This window comes from Sinohyriopsis cumingii, chromosome 9, assembly GCF_028554795.1.
Source record: "Sinohyriopsis cumingii isolate HCF-2022 chromosome 9, ASM2855479v2, whole genome shotgun sequence".
NCBI classification, from domain to species: Eukaryota; Metazoa; Mollusca; class Bivalvia; order Unionida; family Unionidae; genus Sinohyriopsis; species Sinohyriopsis cumingii.
Window position 1 is genome coordinate 7744907 of NC_142969.1, and position 27375 is coordinate 7772281.

Genomic DNA, 27375 nt, shown 5'->3' on the forward strand with positions numbered 1-27375 from the left:
TTCGTCGTTGTTGTTATCGTCACCTTCATCATCATCGTCAACAACAACAACAATATTATCATTATTTTTATCACACTCATGAGCATGTCAAAGCATGAAAACACTTGAGAAAGCTATACATATATTACATGTATTTTGGTTTCCACGATCCTGATCGGAAAGTGATCAATCGTCATAGCATCTATAAAGCCACCCCTACGTCGTAATAATATATATATATATATTGTAACAACGTGGATGAAAGCACCATAAAGTAATGAGGGTTTTTTGCCTTGTTTACATCTGAGTAATAACACAGCCGGACGTGATACATGTAAGTACTATCAGTAAATGTACAGAGAAGGATGACATATACGTGCACTGTTGTTAAGTTTATAGACCTAACATGAATTAACATGACAGAGCAGTCGTTTGCTACACAACATAGGGGAACGAAAATGACCAACGGATTACTGTTCATCATACTTAGTCTTCTTTTAAATGGTACGTATTAACACATATAAATTTATCTTCCACCGATCGAGTGATTGTGATTTGTAAATATGGATCGATGCACCACACGCATGGAGGCTACATCCATTTCTGAAAGTTACAATATATACCTATCAAAATCTCCCTCTCCTGTATACAAGTAGTCTTTGTCAGATTTTGATTTATGTTACGTGCGCATATATATATATATATATATATATATATATATATATATATATATATATATATATATATATATATATTTGTATGTGTGTGTGTGTGTGTGGTATGTTTGTGTGTCTGTGTGTGTGTTTCTTTAAAAAACAATTCCCGATTTGAGGCGTAAGGATTATTATGAACTTATACATATCCATGTTTTAGTGCACAATATATTTTATTTTAATCTAAATAATATATATATATATATATATATATATATATATATATATATATATATATATATATATATATGTGTGTGTGTGTGTGTGTGTGTGTGTGTGTGTATGTGTAATGAAGAATACACATATTATACTCGTTTTAATGATTTGTTTGTTTCTATGTCTTGCTTCATGTATAAGAAAACTTTAATATGGGTCGAAATGCATATTTTACCATATTAAAATTTCGGATGTCCGCTCTACCATCCCTCAACATCTGTCTAGCACAGTGGTACAACTGTTATACTGACAGACCTACATAGTGTGAGGGAGAGACAAAGCGAGAGAGAGAGAGAGAGAGTTGGGGTTGGGTGGGGTGGGGTGGGGTGGGTCAGGTGGGGTACGGTCAGGTGTGGTAAGGTGGTGTTGGGTTGGATAGGGAAATGTGGGGTGGGATGGGGTGGGGTGGAGTATGGGAGACTTGCCATAAAGGTATGCATTTATTTCTCACCCCATCCATACGTTTCTTTGTTGGTCGAGTAGTCTGCTGCCGTACCTAATAATGGGAGAGAACGGCGAATGGGGTGATATTACTTTGGATATTTTAATATAAATAATGTTTTTAGAATCTAATCAATGTGATTGATAAGATTAGAAGATAAACAAATAAGTATTACATTGTATAGTATGTTTGTTCCTTCTAACCAAGGAATGTCTGGCCATTGTCATGAACAGACTGATGTGTACACCTAACCGTTATATGAAGCAATGTCATTGTAGGTTACTTTGTTCTCTCTTTCCCTGTCATTCAACATGTTTTCCCGTATTTTGTCGTTATTCATTAAAGAGACATCTCGCTAGGAAAGTATATCGGATTTTGATGAGATGGTGTTACGTGTTTCTTTAATCTACAAAGGGATATATTAATATTTTCCCTTTTTTTCTTACGTCGCTAATGAGCATTCAGTAGAAATTTGTCATTCATTTAGAGAGTATAGAAACAATAGCCTCCTCTTCATAATGCCCAACATTTTAATCAATAAGTATAGTTGCGTATTAAAACCACAATGGTTTCATTTATCTAAGGTTTGGAAGGAAGGAAATTATTTGTTAAAACGTATAGTTTTTTTAGGTAATTAATATGTAAGGTTGAAACAACATTTGTATATTCAGTTTAGAGTTAAGAAGATGCACCCCTTAATGCAGCCAACACTAAGTTACTCGTAATTCCGCTCCTTTTCTGCAGTGATCCATATGTAGTTGTTGTAGTAAATTCAATAAATTCCGTTAGTGAATATCAACATTCGCACAGATTAATTCGGGATGGAATTGAGACATTCACGCCAGTTCTACTGAAGAAGATTTGAGGCATAAACACATGCATTAGATAACATTAAGACTCGGATTAAAATTATAAATGAGCTGCTAAACTAGAATATGTACCGAAGGGTGAACATGGGTTGAAGTCGATTCGACCAATTGGTTTAAGAGGACGTTGGAGTGAAACATATTTTGAGAAGAGTTAATGACTGTGTCGGCATGTCGGCTACGTACGGGTGCTTTGTTTAGTAGATAAGTGGATTGGAGATGTGCTAGCAGGGCGATGGGATCAGTAACACCAGGACTCGAATCTTAGCAGAGGTACCATAAAAATCGTTGCACCTTGAAGACCATACTTTTCTCCTGACAATTTCGTTTTACCTTTTCACGAATTTTTCTGTTGGTTCAAGGAATGCCATTTTACGTGAGAGAGAGAGAGAGAGAGAGAGAGAGAGAGAGAGAGAGAGAGAGAGAGAGAGAGGTGGGGCTTGGGAGGGACAGCAAAACAGAGAAACCCTAAGGTTTGTTAAAGTAAACGTTGATTATTTCGTACAACAAAAGTATAAAGCCTTTTAAGCAGGTACATAACATTGGCACGTTACGTGTATATTTACTTGTATGAACATTATCTCAGAGCGGACGACAGACTGCGTTTTCTATTCCTCTGAGATATCTTATAAATTGAAAAATTAACTTTGACAACAACATGTTGGAACAAGGACTTATGTATCAAATGCTGTTTCCTTTTCAAAGTAGCTTCGATAAGTTTATACCCGTGGTTGGTGATGGTGGGTTGCTATCAGAGATAACACCAAGATTACTGACCAAGCCATATTTTAAATTTTGCCTGAGTAAGCGAAATCCGAATGAGAAGAATGATTGATATGAAACACTCTTTCTTGTATCATGGAATAGATAAATGGAGTCAATATAATGATTTTCGCAACAAAGCTGTTTCCATTAAATTTGGGTCATAGCAACTCATCATTATCAATGCGAAAATTGCTAAACAGTACAATTTTAGCATGTTATGGATCCTTGTTGAAACTATTGAATGAATGTCTTATGTAACGTGTATTTTGATCCATACAGTTTCACAACAAAGTCACTCACTACAAGTTTTCAAAACGAGCAATGATAAACCGTCAAAAATCCCATTAATATGCTATACCATGATGCACTATTGTAGACATGGCACGGGTTGTTCACTGTTAGTATTGTTTTAAATTATGGGCAAGATACTGGATTCACAGAATATGCAACTGTTCAATTACAACTATAAGCATATAAATCATATGAACTTGTACTACCTCGCAGCTATGTATCGAAATAGGATTTAACCACATAAATAAACACATTTTCCCAGATGTTTTCTCAATTGTTTCCAATAAAGGGTTGGAATGTAGACATGTGTTTAACTCAAGAAATCTTTATTTATAAAAAAAAATAAAAATAAAACGTCAGCTCAAGAGTTGATTTACATAAGCTTCTGTGTATAACTGACCCTGTAAAATTAATTATTTGCCTTTAATGTTCCTATTACTGAAAATGTTGTTTTGGGCTTAATATCACTTTTCGTCACATGACTGATTATATATGGCGGCCGATATAAGTGTTGGCTTAGGAACCTGGAAAAATTACGAATCGAACCATCGACTCCACCTCAAGCTACTGGCAATCTTCCTCACACGCACTTTTAGTCATTGCCCGAGACTCGAACCCACGCAAGCACAGTTGAGATGAGGAGCTATACAAAGTAGTAGAATATATATATATATATATATATATATATATATATATATATATATATATATATATATATATATATATATATATATATATATATATATATATATATATATGTATGTCTATCCATTTCCATTACAGATGCAGTTCACTCAAAATTTGAAGTCGTCAATTTCGAAAATCGAACATCCTGGGAGAAAGCCTCACACCATTGTAAAATGAGCACCCCTGCTGTAAATTTAACAACAATGAGGGTAATAGACAAAATCGCTTTAAAGGAAGAAGCATGGGTTGGCTACTTCCAAACATATGAACATTTCCTTTTCATAGGTAAGATGCTATACAATTAGCAGGTAAGATATAATAAATACTTTCAGTGTTAATCCACTCAAAAACAAGCGTGTTTAAGCATGAATGCTTCATGTAAAGTTCTTTACACAAGCTGGATATTGCCGATTTATATATATATATATATATATATATATATATATATATATATATATATATATATATATATATATATACATTATTGCTTTCAGGTTGTGTTCCTCTAAGTGTAGTATACTCCTACGTATCTACCAATTACAGCATTGGAAGAGTAAAAAACAGACCAGGCATATGCTATTCCCTTTGTGGATTACAGGGTTATATCGCATTACAGGTATTTTATGAACTATTCATGTAATATAATGTATTACAATATGTACATCAATGTTCGGATGACCTCAAAAATATATGACAACTATAGGTTTCAAATGCTTAAGTAGTATGGATCTTTATGAAATCATTTAGAAAGGTGAAGCTTTGGTAAGATAATACAACACTTTTTCAGAGAGTATGTGATTATATTGACTTTTGATTGCATCAAGGAAGGTCAGCATAGACAGATATATATGGACTCCTGAATGACGTGTGTGGCCCCGTCAAAAATATGAAATTCAATGATATTATTTCCTCGATTTATGCATAATATTGCTGACATTGCTATTAAAACTCTTTAGTATGTACAATGTATGTACGATGATATTATTGTAGAAGTCTTCAACTGAGAACTAGAATAAGTAATGCCCTAAAGTCATGACTTATTGCTTTTAAACCTGAGTATATTATAGCATTTCAATGATTAGTGTAGGTGATTAAACTTTCATAATTGTTTGTAGTTTCTTTAATTTTGAATTTGGATCGAGAGCATTAACAAGAGAAACTAATTTGCGTTGAAAAAGTTTAAACGCATTGTTGACTGACCAAGATGGGATACACATAGTCCCTAACGATATGACAGTATGTATGTATGTATGTATGTATGTATGTATGTATGCATGTATGCATGCATGCATGCATGCATGCATGCATGTATGTATGTATGTATGTATGTATGTATGTATGCATGCATGCATGCATGAATGTATGTGTGTGTGTGTATGTATGTATGTATGTATGTATGTATGAATGTATGTACGTATGTATGTATGTATGCATGCATGCATGCATGCATGAATGTATGTGTGTGTGTATGTATGTATGTATGTATGTATGTATGTATGTACGTATGTATGTATGTATGAAAGTATGTATGTATGTATGTATGTATGCATGTATGTATGTATGTATTTATGTATGTTTGTATGCATGTATGTATGTATGTATGTATGTATGTATGTATGTATGTATGCATATATGTATGTATGTATGTATGTTTGTATGTATGTATGAATGTATGTACGTATGTATGTATGCATGTATGTATGTATGTATGCATGTTTGTATGCATGTATGTATGTATGTATGTATGTATGCATGCATGTATGTATGTATGTATGTATGTATGTATGTATGTATGTATGTATGTATGTATGGATGGATGTATGTATCTATGTATGTATGTATGTATGTATGTTGTTATGTATGTATGTGTGTATGTATGTTAGTTACGACTATATGTTCCTAAATTAAGTAACAGTAAAAGGAAACCCATCAATATGTACAAAATGTCACATATAATGCTCTAACACATACAAATTAAACTTTAAAAGAAACGTACGATTGTTTAAGTAAAACCCAACTAATCACAAACGGTCCATCACAAGTCTAAAATAATATAACGTTCCGAATGAATCATATGTCCTTAATTTGATGCTATTATACTATCTTGTATTAATGAATCGTTTAAGTGCGTGAATATAATCACATAATCACGAAGGACTGACTGTTTGAACTAATCATTAACCACTCATCTATTCCCACAAACATGTAATCATAAATCACCATTTTCCTTTCAATGACTCCTTTTAATTCGAGAAAAATTGCATTATAGTCGAGAAATGAATGTGTATCATCAATATATAGTGTTTATTTCCGTTTCAAATAAAGAATTTATGATTGTCAGTTATTTCGATAATTATCTGAATCTTACTATTCCCTTTCACAACAATTTGGTTGTGAACACAAACAGTCCTATTTTGACCTTAACCTTTACACCAATCAAATGTTCAATAGTGAGTTTTAACTATATAAAGAAATATTGCACTATAAATTACACGCTTTGTTTACGTGACCCCAATTCATATTCGCGTGTCATTCATTACCAACATAGTTGTATATGATCATATTGATCGGCCTTGCCATGAATTAATTCTTACGACAAGGCGTGAGTGACACTTAATCTACGTTGTCCACTTCACTTTCTTTAATTTTGATTCGTCATACCACTCTGCACTCAACAAACAAGTACTAACATGTTTCCGGATGATGCAACAATTTAGTAAACAAGAAACAATGTTTATATTATGGATGCTTAAGTAAGCTCAAACCTTATATAAATTGAGGAGTGGTCCAACCTAAAATAACATGATAATAACTGAATCTAAGACAATATTCAAGGTTCTAGGAACATATACAAAGTTGCAAAATTAAAGAACAAAGACGTTGTTGTTGTTGCTGTTGTTGTTGTGGGGTTTAACGCCATGTTTCAGCACACGATAGGCCATACATGGCGACCAGTATTAATGGTGGAGGAAGAAACTTTGAAAAATTCAACAAATATTTTATTTGCTCAAAATACAGAGTAATAAAAAGTAAGAAGACCTTTTTGTATTACTAATTAAATCCAAATTAGTCCTAGACTTTCTAACATAAGTATAAAATATTTAAAATTATGAATACAAGTTTGTGACATTTCAAAATAAATACAATGCTGGAAGTTTTTATTTGTCTGTGGTGACTATTGTCGCAGTGATGTGCCAGCAACCGTGTGGTGAATCACAATAATATAATCCAAGATTATTTGAATTTTAATATGACTGTCTTTATTTCTAAGAAACATGTTATTGAGCACATTATATCTCAAAAAGAATAATACGTTAATTCTAAGTTTAATAACTTGAATTAAAAAAGTCCATCCCAAATGATATAATGGACATAATAATGATACAAATGTGTCTGGTCAGATATTAAAACACAACAATGTCCTTCTCTCAGTCCAACATAAGCATGGCTACTTCTAATAATAATAATGATATTATTATACTCATGCTAATTGATTAAAACACTTTGATCTATATTTTCTTCAGAATGAAAATTCAAATGCTTCTAGTCAGGTATAAAACGAACACGTAGGTCATCCACAGGTAAAATGTCTACCTGACAAAGAACTCAATAATTTTAAGTCAAAATTCTGGATGTATTGGTGTTGCTTTTCTAATCTAGTTTTGAAAATATGTATATATAGTGTATATATATAGTGTATATATATATATATATATATATATATATATATATATATATATATATATATATATATATATATAGTGTTACCTTTCGGCTCTTAGTAAACATAACAAGGGAAAGGTGATCACAACAAGATAGATATAATTTAACAAATAATTTATTTCACTAGAAAACCAAGCTAAAAATGGAGAAAAAAAAACATCGTAAGGATTTAATAATTAATTCCAAAAATATATCCAAGAATATTCCAAGAATTAAAAATTAGAAGCCCTTGGAATATTATAATGTAATGAATTTGAGTTCGAGTCCCGAAGAAAAATCCAAAATGGGAAGGCGAGGACGTATGTTACAGCCATTGTAACAATGATGTATCTACAGTTCTTTTCTGTGGCATGGAAAATACTATTATCGTGATGGAATTCCGAATACAAATTCAATAAATTTCTTTGTCTAAGAATTATGTGTGAGTACTTAAATATTCCACGGAAAAAAATTAATCGTTAGGAAACCAAATAATTTGAATAAAATTCAAAATGTAGCTCTATGTGGTCCCAACAAACTGAAAACCCTGATATCAAGTGCTTTAAAACCTAAACTCAGATTATTTCTCAAAATATCGGAATTAAACATAGCTACTGTGCAAAACAAATTCCCGTATGAGGGTCACGTGACCATTTTCATTATTATGGATCCCACATTCCGAAATAATAATAAAAATTTGTTTACTTGATTCTAAATTAAAGCTCTTACATACTAAGTTATATTATTAGATGTTTACGAACAAAACTGTCAGGCCAAACTAATTTCTGGAAAATGTCTAGTTCCAGTAAACAGATTTATATTACTACAGCATGTAAGAAAATAAAAAAAACTAAACCTAACAATCAAACAATATAAAAGCAAAACCGACAATATATATCAATATGTATATTTGAATTATATACATACATATATATATATATATATATATATATATATATATATATATATATATATATATATATATATATATATATATATTGATATATATATATTCCTGTACTAACTACATGTTAGCACTTACAGACTTCTCCGTTAAAAATGGAGATAAATATATATGACATGAATGCATTTTTTCCCCAATTTCAAGATGGATATGCCATGAAAATGATGTGTTCATTTTAAGTTTAATTTTATACTTGCCATGGAAAATTGACTTGTTAAATAGATTTCACTGACTGAATTCACAATTTCTCCAAGAGAAGCCACCAAACTGTATCGAGTATGTCGAAAAGATTATATTTCATGAAACACAGTAAGTCGATGATCATTTGCCAATTTTACAACGAAACGTAAAAGGATAAAGTATTTAATTCATGGTGTTCATTTGTCAAGACTTGTCAGCTTTATATGTGAAACTTGTTTTAATATTTTGATTTCAACGGTGGCTCTTGTTATTGTTATTATTATTATTATTATTATTATTATTATTATTACAGGCACTTTTGTACGATTCTGTGGTCATCCAAACAATGGGAAATAGACTATTTCTTCAAAGAAAACAATTTATCTAAACCTTATAATGGGAAAAGACCTAAGAACAAGTAAACATTACTTATTATTAAGATAATTAATAATGTTCCTAAACAGCAATGTCAGTATTTATTTACAGATCAGACACAATCTTCACTCATACTAAACAATAATGTTATACCCGTGTACAAAAACTAACTACCGAACGATGATTACAGATTATAATCATAATTATACACAACAACTTCCAATATATATTTTGTTAATTTTAGCCCCTACATGTTACCTAATGTTGTACATCACCAGTTAACGGAAAAGTAATGAGTTCACGAAAATCGTGCACATTTGCCTTTAATTTAGATTGAGATCATTTTTATTATAGTGCACTCAGTAGAGCAGGTTCCGGCCTAGTATTGAAGCTCTTTCGAGACGTTTGCATGCTAACACACGACAGGGAAAGGTTTTCAGTGTACCCATTATTCTGACATATTTTGTGAAATAGAAGACACGCTTTTTGCATGTATCATTAAATTGCAACTTTATTAAATTCAGATCATTATGTTTTGAATGCTGTTTGAGGTGCGAATAAATTGTTTGCAAACTTTTTAATATGCCTATCGTTTGTTTGTCTTAATATAGCACTCGTTGTTTGCTTTGCAAATTAATAGTACTTTCATTTTCTATTTTTACAAGGCACCTCATCTTGAATATATAATCCACGTGCAAAGTATCACATTTTATTCACAATGATCAAAGACTTCTAATAATAAATAAACATGATTGTTATATAAAAGTGTAATTGGTGCATTTCAGGATGGCCTTTGCTACTGCATTGCTAAATGGGACTTTTCCGCCCCAGACACCCAACCTTTCAACAACAGCTGTGAGAAACCATTGCATTGTGGAAATGGAATGCTTTGTGGAGATCAAGATTACAGCAAAATAACAGTTTATGTGGAAGGTCAATCGGAATGAAAATGTTATCGCTTTACTGATGAAACAAAGTACACCTCTATAAGGAGAGAGAGAGACAGAGAGACAGAGAGGGAGAGAGATGTATGCCGTGAATAACATGTACATTTCAAAATAGCCGATGTAAATTACTTTACAACTAAACGGCTGCAGACAAAAGATATTTATCATAGTCATCACTAACTCATCCCATATATCCAAATTAGTCCTCAGCCAATCAACAACTTCACTTAAAATTTGCAACAAGGAAATTGATCCAAAGTCCAAACAAGTTCCCACATCTGGGTATTACCCATTCTTGGATCGAACTTTTGAAAACTTTATCTCATCTCCTCCTAGGATATATTCTGAGAGTTTAAGCATTCAATGTCGTCCGGACCGGCTGCATACCACAATCCTACCATTTCTTTGAAAATGTTTAGTAAAATTAAAAGTTTGTCATGGAGCTTCGTAGAAAATTAATTTCTAATGATCGGAAACATTTGAAGTCAACTCGCGAGCAAACAAATTATATCGTGGTACATAATAAAGGCACACACAATGCAAGCACGTTACTAATAACACCAATATGAAACGAGTGCATGATCTATTAGCAGAAAACAAATTGCTACAATTGATATTTGCACTTCACCATGAAACGTTACTGTAATGGATATCAGATAATACACTTATAATAATTTAAGCTAATTTAAATTGAAATAATTCCAGTTTTTTCTGAATTGTTCTACATTTTGATTGGATATAAACGGTCACGTGATACTGATCTGGAACTTTTAACACATCAATACATTGTGCGGACTACTTTCGTTTTCCTGCTTCTAGGACATACTTTGGAAAGTCGCCTCGACAACATATTATGTAAGGTCAGGGTTATATATTATTTATCAAGGATGGTAATTCACTTAAAAAGAACACGACTGTTTTGATAAGATCGAAATGCGGAGAGGGTAACAACAACGGACGCTATAGCAATAATTGCCATACGCAAGCATAATTCTATATAAGAAAACTATACCTCGGTTTAAACAGCATCAAACAATTTATATTCATTTAACTAACGTTCATGACAATGTATCGCCGCTTTAGCCCGATATGACACTCTACCCAATATTAATGTATAAAGAATCGACAACGTTTGAATAAAATTTCGATCCACATAAAGGTGAATATGTGGTCGATGGAACATGCTGATCTGATGACATAATGGAAGTTCATTAACTTTATATGGATTAAATGATTATGGTTGGGTATTTCTCAATGTGTAAATATTACCTAATTACTTACAAAGTTATCATAAAATGCTTCGGACATAATCTTTACAGAAAGTATAATAAGATATAAAAGATAATAATAGAAAAAATATATCCATTGCAGCTTGGTTCAACATATTTTCAACTTGATACATTTAACAAGTACATTAAATAAAGCATTCATAACCGGGCTCGTATTTATCTTATGATAATCAATATAATAAGCAACCAGTATGCAAATCACTTTCCGACACTTTTTTCGGTCTTCAATCCCTCAGAGAACCGTCATGTAAGCTCGATCAGTTTACCTGTACAAGTGGATGGTGTACATGACATTTACGACACACGATTGACCTGGCAATACAAACTTATGAACGAAATATAAATGTTATCACAATAAATCAGCATGTGAATTTCCTTTATTTAAATATAAAGCTCATGCAAAATAATCTAATTGATCAAACTAGATAACGAGTAGGAATATGAAGTCACGTTTTCCATGCAGACTAATTAGTACATATTAAATTGCATGTATTTGATAAATGATACCAAATTTGAGGAAAGATTTATATTTCTAATGCAAAACTTACGAGCAGTAGATCAATAAGTTACGCGGACCATGTCTTAAACAAATTAAAAGTAAGAGTTGTGTTGGTAGTGTTCTACAACACTATTTGTTTGGATTATTTTATAACGAACATACGATCCGGTATAACCGTCTATCTTGTATCCTATTACTCTTTACAAAGAACATTTACATTTCCCTTTGATCGGGATCCCTCATTTAGTCCTACCATATCATTGCAAATTTAATTATCATTTATAACATAAATTGTTATGATAATGCCTTTTTTCATATAGCGCTATTTAACCACACTTTGCTGTTGAACCATCAAGTCAACAATCAATCGATCTGGAAGCTAATAATGACATGCAGAAAGATAAGTAGTTAGGTGGGGAGTTTGGTAAGTGCTTATATATGTGTATAGGCAGGTATGAAGTATGCTATCAGCTACATAGAATGTTAGGTATGTGGTGGTTTAGGAAATGTTTTACAAATATATAAATATATATCTCTGTTCAAAACTCTTTTGTCATAAATTCAAAGCATGCAAATATATGCAGTTCAACCTGTCCTATTCGTCACATGAGTTCATTGGCCACCTCTTCATATCAGCCACTATACTTTCATTGTGGCAATGTCATGTAATCAGTGGTCATATGTTTTCGGAATCCAGTGGGGAGTTCTTTCTTGACCAAACATTGGTTTCACCATGTCTTCTGCAGATAGCTGAGCGCATCAGCAGTAACCGCTCCAAGAATGCCAATTAAACTTCTGTTCTTTGATGAGAAGGGAATGGTATATAGGAAGGTATATTAAGTGAATCGATGTTTAAACGTATCATATTGCATGTACTTACCATGATCCACTGAAACGTAGAGGTTTTTGAAACGCTAGATTCACCAAAGAGTGGGTGCATGTCAGCACGGCAGTCACATGATAAAACAAAATAAATGTTGACACATGCTCTATTCTTGGCGAATCTGACGTTATCCTAGCTGAGGCGGCTACAACATGTTTCAAGCAGTTGTTCTCAGAATATGTCGTGAAATAAATGCTTTCGTTGTTTTACAAACAGCATGTGACTTTAACTTAATACTCTCATATTTTTGTACAATACCTTTGGAATGGGGGTATTATTGATATCACGTGACTAATGTAACTCTGCTGTCATTAACATGTAGGTTGCGAGATTTGTGTTGTCATTTGACTAGAAATGCATACAGTTAGTACCAGATCATATTTCACGAACGATGTAGCTTCGTTTGGTTTGTCACCGGAATAAAAACACAACGATTAAAATCCTCGCCATTCTATAAAAAAATGAATAATTTTCCTATCGATATCATGCATGACTAGATGTAACATCGTTTAATTTGCTATGAATGTTGGTAAGCGGTTACTTGCGCGTTGGTTTTGATTTGTTTTGTTTTTTAATGACAATTAAGTTTTCCCTACAACCCAATAAAAATGAAGAAATATCAAACTGGGGTGGGAAGGGCCTGTGGAGACCCTGACTGACGGTGTAATTGCCACTAACAGTAGCCTCAGGAAGCTTCTTTTTAGTACCTAATCATCTAGAAAAGATGACCTTCTTCTGATCTCATTGAGCTATGCAACTAGTTAATACATTAAATGTTTATAGTTTGAAAAATGTTTTCATGCATAATTACCCAAATTGCCCTGCCAAATAGTCATTCGTATGCATCACAATTACATATGCTCTGTTACATAGTAATTCGCTTAAGGAACAGTATCTACTGATAATGAGAAAGACGTGTGTCTGTGTGCGTAAGTGTGTGAGATAGGGAAATATGTAGGGATATGTATAAACTAGTGCATGTACAAGGTTATACAGCTGTTGTCCTAGGGTGTTTCATGACTTGACGTGGGTGTTTTTAAATTATCAAATTGGTTTTATGAGAAATTGCATGACAAGACGAGATAAATACTGATAAATGCACTGTGCTATTTCTACATTAGAGGCCATAACACCTTTTAGTATTGATAAGTCAAGCATCATGTGAAGATAGATATCCTTGCATGGAATGGAACTTAGTTTATTAAATATTGCTATTTTCCTTTCTGCAAAAAAGCTCAACAAAGACATATATATTCGTTCCATGCTCCTAAAATAATGCATTGATAATAATAATAATATTAATAATAATAACAATAATAATAATAATAATAATAATAATAATAATAATAATAATAATATTAATAATAATATTGATTATGTTGTTTGGTTCATAACGCATACATTTGCATATGTATTGATTACAGTTACCATTTCATCACATGATATCAAAGGCGATGACAGTGGTTGCTTGAGAGTTACAAAGGGCAAAACATACAAAATGTCAGTAGTGAATTGCAGTAGAAAATATCGACACCTGTGCGAACATCGAAATGGTAAGTTGCCTGCATACTGAATTCGAAAGATTTAATTTGCGACAAATTATGATGTCACCTCGTTCATCTGCTTCTTCGTGTTTGATTGTATTGCGTTAATTATATTCATGCAATAGAATTTAACAAAATGAGTGTGAGCAATTTTCTTGCTACTAACTATATTTTTTAAGATGAGTTGTAAACATTTGTTTTGTTTCTATCTGGTTTTGTATGAAAAACAACCCCATACTGTTGTTCATTTAGCCGAAATCTGCTCCTATTCCAATACAACTTTACATATACCGTTCATTCTTAACGACGTGAAAAAACAATGACATTATTTAATTCACATTTCAATATTTTGGAAAAAATCATCGGGTGAATGAAGATTAGTGATTTGAAACTCTTGAATTTAAGAATAATCTTACTATAATTTATTTCATAAACGTATCACATCCATGCATCACGAACACATACTATTTCTCATTATATCACAATCGGTGGATATTTGTAAGACATAAGACATCAATTATTAAATTAATGAAGTATTTACTAATTGCATAGATTTAATTTATGTAGCTCGCAAAATACTTCCACCTGATGGCATCCGTATTGCCTTCAAATTTTTCATATTTTAGGGCACAATCTGTATCTGGAGGAGAGTATAACGGACGACCAGTGGGTGTATTCAGTCAAAGACTGTGCAGAGACTGGCAAGAGACCTACAACATTTATTGAAAACAGAACACATTTCATATTCCCAAAAGTGTCTGGGTCGTGGTGGACTTCCGTTGTACGAGATCTCGTCATTCGGAATTGTTCAGAGAGTGGGTATACGTTTTTACTGATTACGTGACACTATTGTTCATATTAAATTAATATATTAAAACAACAATGTGTAACTACGGTATGATACAGCTGAGAATTTAGAGAGGACATATTAGCCACTTGATAACAAAGACGTAATCATTATTTAGTGGTTCACGCAGAAAACTGAAGTAAACTGATCTTCAATCAGGTAAATTAGGCCAAATGCATTACCTATTGAAATGGCGTAGTTCGGAAGGAGATGAGATATAACAATTGTAGGGATACGTTGAACAATAATTAATATTTCAAACGTCTTGAGATTAGTTATCAGGTACTTATAAGAGGGTATGACACTATATGTTGATAAAGATGCCTGAGTAATTACACACAATTAAACAACCTCGTGTTATGTATAATATCAAACTGAATACACCGCGTCAATATTATGCTCTCACTACTGCCTCTGCTACTACTAAGAAAAAGAATATAGATAAGGATGAGAAGGAGGCTGGGGAGAGAACTTTCTACATCAGTACGATAATGATGCTAGTACAGAATGCATTTAAATAATTGCACTTTTCCTGATGATGTCTGGCAAAAATATGTATCGCCCCATGATGATCCATCTTAGCTGATTGATCAGTTTTCATAAACAATTTCGGACATCAACCGACCTACACAATACCCCTATTTGTAGAATCATTGTTATTCATGATGTATTATTCACGAAACCAATCTTGAGAAGTATCACAAAATCTCGTTTGTTTGAAAATTCTAGAAAACGCTATCGTATATAATAGCAAAAGTAGTAGGAGTAGTAGTAGTAGATGTAGTAGACTAGTATAAACAGCTGTTGTTGTAAATGCCTTTGGGCTGTTGAGATTATTATTTTTGCTTTCTGTGAGAAACATACCACATCAAGTCCTTTGAATATAACTTTGCTTTTGTGTGATTTTGTCTGACATTTGTAGATATTTCGACTTCATTAACTCTTAAGCAAATGTATCGTTTTATTTAGGTAAATAACATTCTGGTAGGTATCGATCACGTGACAATATTAGAAGTGATCCTCACTGGAAAAATAGATGGATAACGTATTCATGCTTGTCCTATTATCATTTCAATGTCACGATGGCAAACGATTTATCAATGTGGGAACGACACGTAACATTGATTTCGTGACCAATCGGGTCATAAAGAGTTAACGTTATCGATGACACGTGTGTTTGTGACGGGGTATGTTTCATGGTGAGTTAGAATTTACAACATAAACAATTATTTAACGACCTTGACGGCTGCAAATAAAATGCGTGTAGCTAGTGGCACCTAACAACGGACCCAAATTAATACTCTTAGTTTTATTTTCAAAGTGTTACATATAATAGTCTTTACAACAGCAAATTGTGGGATTGTAATGATCAAAGATTGTTACAGTTTGGATTGACTTTCAAGTATCGGGGCCCCAAGTGGCCGAGTGGTCTAAATCGCTGCCGTTTCACCTCTTTCTGCGTGGGTTCGAAATTCGGATTCGGCTAATGTGGGTATGTGAGAAAGCTTGACAGTAGCTTCTCGTGGGTCGGTGGTTCTTCACAAGGTTTTCCCGGGTTCTTCCTCCACCATTAATACTGGCCGCCATGCATAGCCTATCGTGTGCTGAAATATGGCGTTAAACCCCACAACAACAACAACAGCAACTTTGATATATCACCTCCATCATTAGGTGTGCAAATGCCATTTATAGCCCATTGTATCACAATTGCACGGTTTACACGATTGTTGTGCTGTACCTTTACAGTTTATATTTACTGAGACCAAAGATAATACAATTAAAGCACTGTTTATATTTATACTCAGATAGAGAGACCCAGCCTAATATCCATTCTATCAAAAGGGGACGATATCCAGTGTATATGAGCGTTAGCTACTTCTATGCATGCACCGTGCATTGTGGATGACACTATAATTCAAGCGATAATACACTCCTATTGTACTTGCCCTTTTATGTAACTGAGGTCATCGGTGAAATACAAAGCCATAACGTGTATTTGTTGAATATGCAAGAGAAGTTAATTTATGGTACATATTGTCTAAACTCGTTTGCTTATACATTTCATCATTAACATAAATTATAAGATTTTCCTTTTATTCGAGGAGGCCATATTATTTACCCCACTGGGAACAGACTTTGTAATTCAAAAGGTAGGGGAGATATTTATTAAATCTTGGAGTTTCCAGTTCCTGTATTATATATTGCCCCTGGTTCTTTCGTGAACAAGCTATATTGCATATATACAATAATGCACGATAAAGTAAACCATTTAAACTTTGTTTGCAGTGAATAATTAGTGTTTTAATAGAATGCAGATGTTGACCATTTAGGGATTTTACCTGATATATTGGCTTTACAACAAAGTGTACAGACCATTACTAGACCTACAATAATAAATGCCCCTCCATATAACAATGCAATTTTGTGTTTAGATGCTGCATCAAACTGCACAAGGTATCCTAAATAAATATCATGCACTTAAAACGCACTAACCTGTGTAGAAAACATGTATTGTGTGTTTACCATATGCCGTTGGTTACAAGCGTATTCCACTTGCGCAGGCATACATGTTATCAATACATTTAAGAATTATAATATTCAGGGTCATGTCAAGCATGGTAAAATATATAATACAACTTATTCAAATTAGCATAACTGTTATGTCTTGAAATCTTCCACAATATATAATGCGATGCAAACTGAAGAAACTCCCACTTAGTGCCGATTTCTCATGGAATGCATGCACTTGATTCATATAGTTCATTTGTATTGCACGCAGACAAATTAGTTCGATTTGTTTTTGTTTCTAATGCATGAGAGAAAATGGAAAACTCTATATCAAAGAAGAAAGGTACGTCACCTAAAAGTACTTGATCAGATCCAGCAAAGACTATGTCGACGCAGAAAACATCTAACGCATAACATAGATTATATATATATATATATATATATATATATATATATATATATATATATATTCATTCATTCATTCACACATTCTTATACGATAGCATAATTCGGGTTCGAATCATGCTATCCTATCACCCTGACATAGTTGAAGTTGCATATCGTATGACAAGGATCTTTACTCCAGGTGCTTTGGCATGATATAATCTCGACATGTTCAAACGCCGTCAAATAAGATTGAAACAAGCTAACCACATATTCGCAAGATTATCATCGTTTTCAAGTGTACATATTGCAATCCTTTAGTTCTTTTCATGTATTGCATTCTCCCAAAGCAAGTATCAAACTCTCACTTTTGTCTCTCGAATAGACAAATATACCTGAACATTACAGTTTATATCTAACTATTCTCGTATAACATTTTCTGAAGAATATACATGCGTCGATGTCTGCTACTGATGCCAAAGCTTGTCGTACACTCAGGTGTATATATCAAATATGTTACAGGTCAAAAAGTGATGTATCATTGTTTATCTTGTGGTTTATAATAATAATAATAATAATAATACTAATAAAAATAATAATAACAATGGCTGTATTACTGGTCGTTAGTAACTTATACGCTGGATTAGAATGCACATAGGCAATTAAGGTAATCTCCATCTATCTACAATCAATGTCTGTTTGTGTATGCGTGAACCTTGATATAAAAATGTCGTATTATGTTGTAGGCTTTAAAGTCTATTTTACCTCCATATGCGTATTGTTTTAGCTAATAAATATTCAATGCCTGAATCACCATCCACCTTGATCCATTGCCTTGGGATCAGATTTAGCGTAAAATATTTATTCCCCAGCCCCCCCCCCCCCAGCCTAAAATGTCTGTAGCTGATGGGATGGCTCCAGCTTGTATGCAAGGAGGATGTGAAGCTAGTACATTCAATCTTTACTGTGCCTGCGGTGACGTTATATATGTTTCAACATGGCTCAGCACCAAACTGAGCTGTGTGATAATGTGTATGGATCAAGGTCAACAACCTCTGATTGCTGGGGAATCTCCTAATTATTGGCTCTGCAAACATGTTGATTATTTTGATGAGTGTCGTGCCAACTACGAGCCGCTTCGATACCTAAAGTCTAGAATCCGTTTAAAATCCGACCTTTGATTAAACCCACAAAATATATTCCCGCTAGCACATTGTAAAAAGAAGTGTTTTAAAGCACACAAATTCGGTATGGGTGACAAGGAATAATACAGGCACCCCGTCGTATATGGCATGTATCCGACATTATTCGTTGATTGCCTGCTGACCGTATTTTGTCCTATTCCCCATGAGAAGCCATTTGAAAATACTCTTTCCGATCATATGTATGTAATGCTCATAATTAGTTTCGGTGTGTGGTATGTACATCACTTGATTCTTTTATTATTTGATAGGGCGGGGCGCGGTTGAAAATTCGGTGGCGGTTAATGTTGTGTTATCTTGGAAGAATATTAACGGTAAACAACTTATCGGCGGGATACATCGTTTCCAGTTGGACTGTACAATACATTTTTTAGGTAAACGTACTCCACCATTGCTGCACCTCCTGACAATTTAAAGACGTACATAATATAATAAATATTCATACTGCCTTGAGATTTAACAGAACACAGAATCGATATGCGAGATCCATCATGTTCTCTGTGAAGCTAACAAACTCAAATCCACTCCATCTCAACGTTGACCCGATCGATAAACTTGACGCTAGCTGTTGGTTAATATACCCTGTATCCAATGATCATTTTAACTGTCATTGTAGAATGATATAGACCGAGTTGAAGATGTCTTTCATTTACACCAGATATTTTAATATTTCGAATTAATTTCAATGTGGTAGTGTCGGTTGATTGAAAGACACACTTTGTTGGAAAAGATTTATCCCTGCTTGTTGTTATTGTTTTGATAACTCAATGTGTAGTAACATTATGTAACGTAGGTAATACATATGTTCCTGTTCTTTGGTCAATTGAATGGTAAAATACTTATTTTGGAGGATGCACCTGTGTCTTACTTCTTTGCTCATTCTGCTTACTTTTAAATGTTCTTCATAACTGGCATTGATTCTCAATTACAATTTGAAGTAAAATATAACATCAACGTTTTATGGGATATATTTCTCTTCCCTGTCAGGTCTGATATTTAGTTCAAATAAAAAGCAGTGAATGGTAAAAACAGTTTTCATATGACTACAAAATTATGAAAAACTTATCAGATGCTGAAAACTAGTCAACTAGTGCAAGAGTTGTGGAACATTGCTTATGCATCCACAATCAATATTGACACCCGTATGGTATACTATTTACTTTTGAAACACATTAATAGAAACAGAAGAATTGATTAATACAAATGCTCATTGTGTATGTTTATGATGATGAACTTTAAGACTACACTGAACTACTTAATGCTTGAAAGTCGAGAGAAACTTATCTCGGTTTGATTGCTATTAATCATTTTTATAGAACAACTAAGTTTGTGCATATAGCCGAAACAATTTGTGTGCTATGAACATAACTGTCTTAAATACAGTAGTTTGATATCCCCATGAAACATTACATCAGCCTACTCTTCACTCCCTGAATCATGATAAATGATTTACAATGATGATGGCACTAGATTATGGTCAATTCCTGAACTGAGCCACATTTTAAAGAATACGATTAAAATACCCACCCTCAAAATCATTGCATTTAAGTGTTTATGGACTTCAGCAACAAGTCTTCTTTTCACTAGAGACGTATTGCCTAAAAATATAAACCATGTATGGGTTTCGTATATAACAAACACTGTTTATTAGCAAAAACCATTTAAAATTGTTTAAGCAAAAAATAGATGTAGCTACTTGTTTAGCAGGCAATCATTGACTTAACTAATATCATTGAACTGCAATGAATGTACAAACTTTTTATTCCATTTGATGTTCATTTGCAGAAGGTAAAGTTAACGAGGCCTCTACACCATCTAGCAAAGGAGCGGAACCAGAGACAATGTCAAAAGAAACAGCAGGTACCGTTATGTAACATACAATTTTGGGAACAACGATAGCGTCATCGACATCAATATATCTAGTCAAAAGCAAAATATTGGCATCACATCCAATATCTAAAGTCCTAAGTAACAAAACCTATCTATGTCTATTAGCATTTGAATATTGCTTATGAATATAAAAATAATTAAGATAAAGATTGATTACAACCTATTTATTTTCCTATACGAACAGTGGCTGAAGTAAAGTGCCCTGCAAACACGTTGACCTAGCTACTTGTACCTCCTAGTTAGTTCGGTTTAGTGTATAATAACGCCAATGGTGTAATTGTATGTAACCCTTGCTTGTTTTTGTTTGCGGCCTTGGGTAGGGGGCTGGATTTTGTCTTTTTGTATATACTCACTATTATTTCATTAAGCTTAAATCAATTCTAGATCAAAGTCGAATCTTGGACTATTGTATTATATTGTATCTTAATGTTTATTTAATGTATAAGGAATGTACTTTATTTGTTACCTCTGCCACTTTATATGTGTACCCTTGTGCATGCAACAATGTGTGAAGCAGTTGCTATTTTTTTTTCAAACCTTTTTCCTAGAAATGTAAACGTTATTTAACTACACCTACAGTTTACACTGAATTTTCCAGTGCAAGCTAAACTTTATGTCGAAATTTTCAGTGGGTATTTGATGTATTCACAAAATGTTCTTATTTCATCAACCCAAATATTTTTTCCAAAAATGTAAAACAATTAATCAATATCAAGTGACAATTTCCATCCAATAAAATTGAGGAATGTGCATCTAATTCATAAAATTAGAAATATTTTAAATTATTATCTGGCATGATTACTATTATTTTACCAATAATCAGTATCATCACACTATACTTATTTATTTGTTACGCTTATATGTTTTTATATAAATTAAACAATCTCGCCCTGAAAGTGTCCGCAATATTATCATATTAGACTTGTAATCAATAATAACTGGAATACATTTGATATTTCATACATGGTGCTCCCACAAACCTCTCATGACTGATTTAGAAATGAATAATACCAATATAACAGTTGATGTTCTTTCTCATGTATGCATACTGTTTAATATACTACTTAAACTATTGACCAAGAATATTGTGATCTTGCCCTTCTAAGTCGTAATTAAAATGAACTATCGTGGCAATGATATGAATTGCAATGGATAACATCATTGATGGTCCTCACATTTCTCTTAATTTTTACAAGAGGTCCTTAAACGAACTACATAGTTTCCAAACAAGGATATAACAATTGTGATTATATTTTAAGTACCTCATAATTTTGAACAGTATATGTCTTTGTACAACATATCACACAAGCCTTGGGAAAATACATTCCATGTCTGACTTTTGAATAGCAGCACGTCTTACCTTCAGCGTAATTATTCAAGATTATTGGAGCTTGCAAGGGAACCAGAGTAGATTGGATAAACGGAGACGTAACCGAAAATGAACGATGACTATATCAATAAATGTTTGTTCTATAATCATTGGTTATACAAAATATGAGAATGATTATGCTACGAAATAAATAATCACTTTTTAATAAAGCCGGACTGAATACTTCATATATATTCTATCGTTCTCCCCTCCTCAAGTTGACATAATTTATCAAGATGGCCAGCTTCCTACAACGATTTATTGAGTTATTTGAAATATTTACACATACAAATTTAGAACGTTAACTCTACTGCCGGACAACCCACATATATGCAAGAAGGGATGAATGGTTGCGTGCATGCTTATATAAAGAGATATGTGATATTTAACAATTTTGCAATCTTTCAGTTGCATTTCTTGTGTAATTTATAGACTTATATTCTGATCTAGCCACAATAAAACCTAGCGAAACTGTCTACAAGGTGGTTATCTTTACAGACACACTAAATAATTTTGTACCGCAGAGGTGTCGTAAGTGTTTGGAGCGTCGCCCCTGGATGCGGGAGTTCACGGGTTTGAACCCCGGCCAAGTTATACCAAAGACTTATACAAATGGTCCTTGGGGCTGCCTCGATTGACTCTCAGCATTAAGAGGCTAGCGTTAGAACTGGTCGGCCTGGTGTCAGGATAATGTGACCGGGTGGGACATGATGCAGCATGTAGGCAGCATGATGACCCAATGATTGACATCACTATGGACTGCCATAATGCAAACATTGTAGCGATATGACTTAAATAATTAAAGCTATGTTAAAACTATTAGCCTCTCCCTTTTGCTCTCACACACACACATACAAACACGCACACGCACACATACACAAACAGACACATACAATAAAACACACACACTCTTTCTTAGCAGAACAAGAACGTAACATATGAATCAACTCTGTCGATAAGATCGATGGCTTCTCCGATTAAAAAACCTACTGACTTGCACATCTTTAAAACTGTTAAATACTAAACTCTCGCAGAGTACTTCACCTAATATGATGCCGTATGTTCAGTATAAATATATATTACCACCTACTATGATGGCATATTCATTTATTACAATGAGTTCTTTCTTTTATTTGCAGTACTGATGGTTTTACTGCCTGTAAGATTGACCGCACTTGTGTTGATTGCAGTGGTTGCTCTAATAATTGTGTGTAGGAAAAGGTAACGATGTACATAATTGGCCTAACGAATATGATCAATACGAAATATAAATCGCATTTCCTTATCCCACTGATAATTCATTCCTCGGTTAAGGAAATATAATTCTGCCAAATTCAACATTTACGCTGTGGAAAATAGGCTTTTCAGGCAAATCAATTTACAATGCAGATGTATTTGTCGAATAGTAATTGAACTGTTTCTGTATGATTGCATATTTAAGCTACTTTCATACGCTGTATCACATTCAAGTAGATATGGAACACATTGTATAAAAAGTACGATTTTAGCATGCAAACTATAACATGTACAACAAATAATAATCTAGTAGACGAAACAGAGCTAAATTAATGTTTTACATTGCCCCGACAAATTACCAGCAGTAATTGACTTTGAACAAAAATTCACTGATGCAGTCTACTCAAGAACCCATTGACTGGAATGCGCTCTTGGATTTAGGGGTAGGGAATGGTATATATCGGGAAAAATAGTACCCTGCGAGACCGGTAGTTTTAAAACATCGCTGAATGATACAGTTCAACTCATGAACTAGTTTCTAAAGCATTAGTTTAGTCACAGTCTTTCACCTTTCCTACAATGCATGCACTGTCACAGTACATGTATAAATTCCTTTCCTTATTTATTGAGACAGCAATATATAATAAAATATATTTTCGCTTAATAAATATGATATATTTTATCAAATTTGGCTAAAAATGAAATGCTTGTGTTTTGCTTTATCAACGGTTTTTAATAAATATAAGTTAATAAACACATATAGAGACATCAAAAAAAAAATTATTGAATCAATACGTAAATAGTTTATTTTAGTTGTACTAGGCATATCAATCAGAGAGTTGATAATTACTATTTTCAGACGTAAAGGGAAGACAACTATCCCCACGGAAGCTCCGAAACAGACGACTACTGAAGCTGTTGTCCCACGTAACGCAGAAAGCCATCAAACGTACTATGAACATGATAATGACAAATTAAATCAACAAGAAGAAATCGATCAAGGTCATGTCTCTTCTGAGTACGACACTTTTAAAGAACATAATGCTCTTTTTTCTGCTTTGACGGGGAACCTGTATGATACGGCCAATTTCAATATTGGAGATGGAATATATGATGCTGCATTTTCAGAAAACAATCCGAGACAAGCAGTCCAAGCGAATTCTTATGACCATTTGAGATTACCCACAACTGATGATGGAAAGTATGACCATGTCGATATCCAAGACCTAAATATTACACTGCATCAGATGGACACATATGACCAAGCAAATGCTTTTGCCTTAGACAATGCTTATTATGAAAACTTCTAAGATACATTCAAGCTGCATCAACAATTCGTTAAAAATGTATATGAAGCGGCACATTTTCACCTGACAAACTAATAACAGGACCATCAAAGTGGGTAGACTTATTGTGTATAACAATAATTTTAAAGAAAATGAAAACTCACATTGATCGCAGATTACATTCTATTATTAATGCAATTACACAATTTAATTTTGAAAGGGTACTCAACAATATATTATATCAGGAAACATAATTCTAGAGGACTTAATTAAATGAAAACAGATATATGTTATGCGAAACACAATTGGATTACAAGGACAAAAATTCATTTGGAAAACACTGTATCGGATAAGATAACATATTTTAACCACGAAATGTGTACAGACTCCAAGTAAGAATAGCAAATGTGACAACTCTAGTCAAATAAACGGATATTTATTAAAACTAATACATTTGGTTAAAACGGTTACATTTATTTCTAAAATGATTCTGATAATCTTCTTCATCGTTTCTATCTCCGGAGACTTCGTCTTCGGTTATGGGTATATTTGTGAACAAAGACATATCTTAGCTTTCATTCCGTACGCATCCATGACAAGGCAGTGTAATTAATACAACGTTATCTTATAGCACAGACAGATATCGGCAATGTTCACCAAGCGTTTTTTGTTTATGTTTGCAAGCTAAACTATTGCTACTTTTCAATTATTTAAAGAAGTAATTACCAATATTTACTGAAGCGTTCCGCTCGTCTTAAAGGCGTGATAACATTCTAGTATATCACTACCAAATGTTGCATATGCATCTAAACATTTTACCATATTTAATATAGACATATAAATGGGCGTGATAAACACAAGTACACACACACAATGTATATATATATATATATATATATATATATATATATATATATATATATATATATATATATATATATATATATATATATATATACTATTTCCATGACTTGCTTTATTTAGAATTTAGTAGGTCAAACAATGAACTCGTTTCGACGTGCTCAATATCTTAATCATCTTTAGTAATGCAATATGTGACATAATTAAGTGGACAGAACACATCACACTTTATAAGTTTAAGTATTATCTTAAAGTTTATGCACTTATACTTTTTTGCGTTTATTAAACCTTTTGTTATCTTCTTGTGACGATTGATAAGTGTAACTATCAGGTTCGTGACAATTCCGTTTTTATTTATTTTCTTTGACATTTGGAGATTTGAATCCATTTTTACGAATTAACTTTGAAATCATGTTTCCATATTTAAGGTAACCATGACATAAGATGTGCGCTATTGCCCTGCTCTAGGGTATGATATTGAAAATGCTACTGAGGTTTATTATTGAAAATCAGTCAAGAAGATATATGAACATGAATTAAAGTAAATCGGTCACGTTTGTTTTCTTTTCTCGCTTTTATTTTTCTTCACGAGCAACATTATATCTGACTAAGTGATAACATATAGACTTCCACCTGACACGTCTAAGTCTCTGTTGTTAAATGTGTTATAAGAGCACGTTTGCATTTGTAAAGAAAAATGACATAAGATTGTTATGGGCACCGCACCTATAGAATGTATACTACTGTTGTGTCTGATCTTTTCTAATCTATGCTTAAGATTTTAATATTGTTTTTGTATTTCTATGCATCTGTAGCATATAATATATGTTATGAACATTTTCAAGGGGCAAAGCAAATTTACCTGATTGGCATCTCAACAAGATTTTGAATTTGAACAAATTAAATGTTAGCAGCAAAATACTACTGAGAATTCCCATTTCCATATATCTATTTCAATTTCATCATTAAATCGCTTCGCCGAATAACACATGCTCTTTACCAGTTCATGTCAAGAGATTTATAAGATTGTATCATTTATGAATTGCGCAAGTATCACGTTATATTATTTTGTTTTATGTACATATCAATAAATACACGTATCTGTATATTCTTGCATCATATGGTTGAGACATCTAGTCACTACTTTATTTTTATTTACTTATGTTTGCTATCCCAATTATATGCATTTGCTTCCGCATCGTGATTTGCTATATTTGTTGTATAGCTTGTTGAATTTAATACGTAGATTTATGATTTTTCGGGGACGGACAATTTGTAACTGGCATAAAATTGAACCAGACACTTTGATTTATGATTTGACAATACAACTATTGGAATGAAATAAATTACCCTCTTGTAAATATCGTTGTCCATTAAAATGTATTTTGTGGAAAACATAATGATCAAATATCATGTAAAGCGTAATTACATTAATTTATATTTGTTAAAC

General features: G+C 33.0%; 1 protein-coding gene across 2 annotated transcripts; it reads left to right on the plus strand.

The window, feature by feature from the left end:
* Nucleotides 1-241: 241 nt before the first annotated feature.
* LOC149791233 (uncharacterized) lies at nt 242-25513 on the plus strand. 2 transcript variants are annotated; one of them, XM_089969717.1, is made up of 9 exons: nt 242-313; nt 4056-4244; nt 4454-4575; nt 9966-10113; nt 14223-14351; nt 14969-15157; nt 21069-21143; nt 23682-23763; nt 24638-25513. In XM_089969717.1, exons 2-9 carry the CDS (start codon nt 4133-4135, stop codon nt 25086-25088), a joined length of 1308 nt encoding a protein of 435 aa, XP_089825843.1. In that variant the 5' UTR covers nt 242-313; nt 4056-4132; the 3' UTR covers nt 25089-25513. The 2 variants fall into 2 exon arrangements, with proteins under 2 accessions (XP_089825843.1, XP_089825842.1); XM_089969716.1 differs by lacking the exon at nt 242-313 and adding an exon at nt 336-483.
* Nucleotides 25514-27375: the final 1862 nt, after the last annotated feature.

Bases quoted from the DNA above. Each gene is read 5' to 3' on its own strand.
- LOC149791233 (XM_089969716.1), top strand. From the start codon at position 396: ATGACAGAGCAGTCGTTTGCTACACAACATAGGGGAACGAAAATGACC. The intron at 484-4,055 runs GTACGTATTAAC...TTTCCATTACAG, and splicing joins ACTTAGTCTTCTTTTAAATG to ATGCAGTTCACTCAAAATTT. The intron at 10,114-14,222 runs GTCAATCGGAAT...TATTGATTACAG, and splicing joins AATAACAGTTTATGTGGAAG to TTACCATTTCATCACATGAT.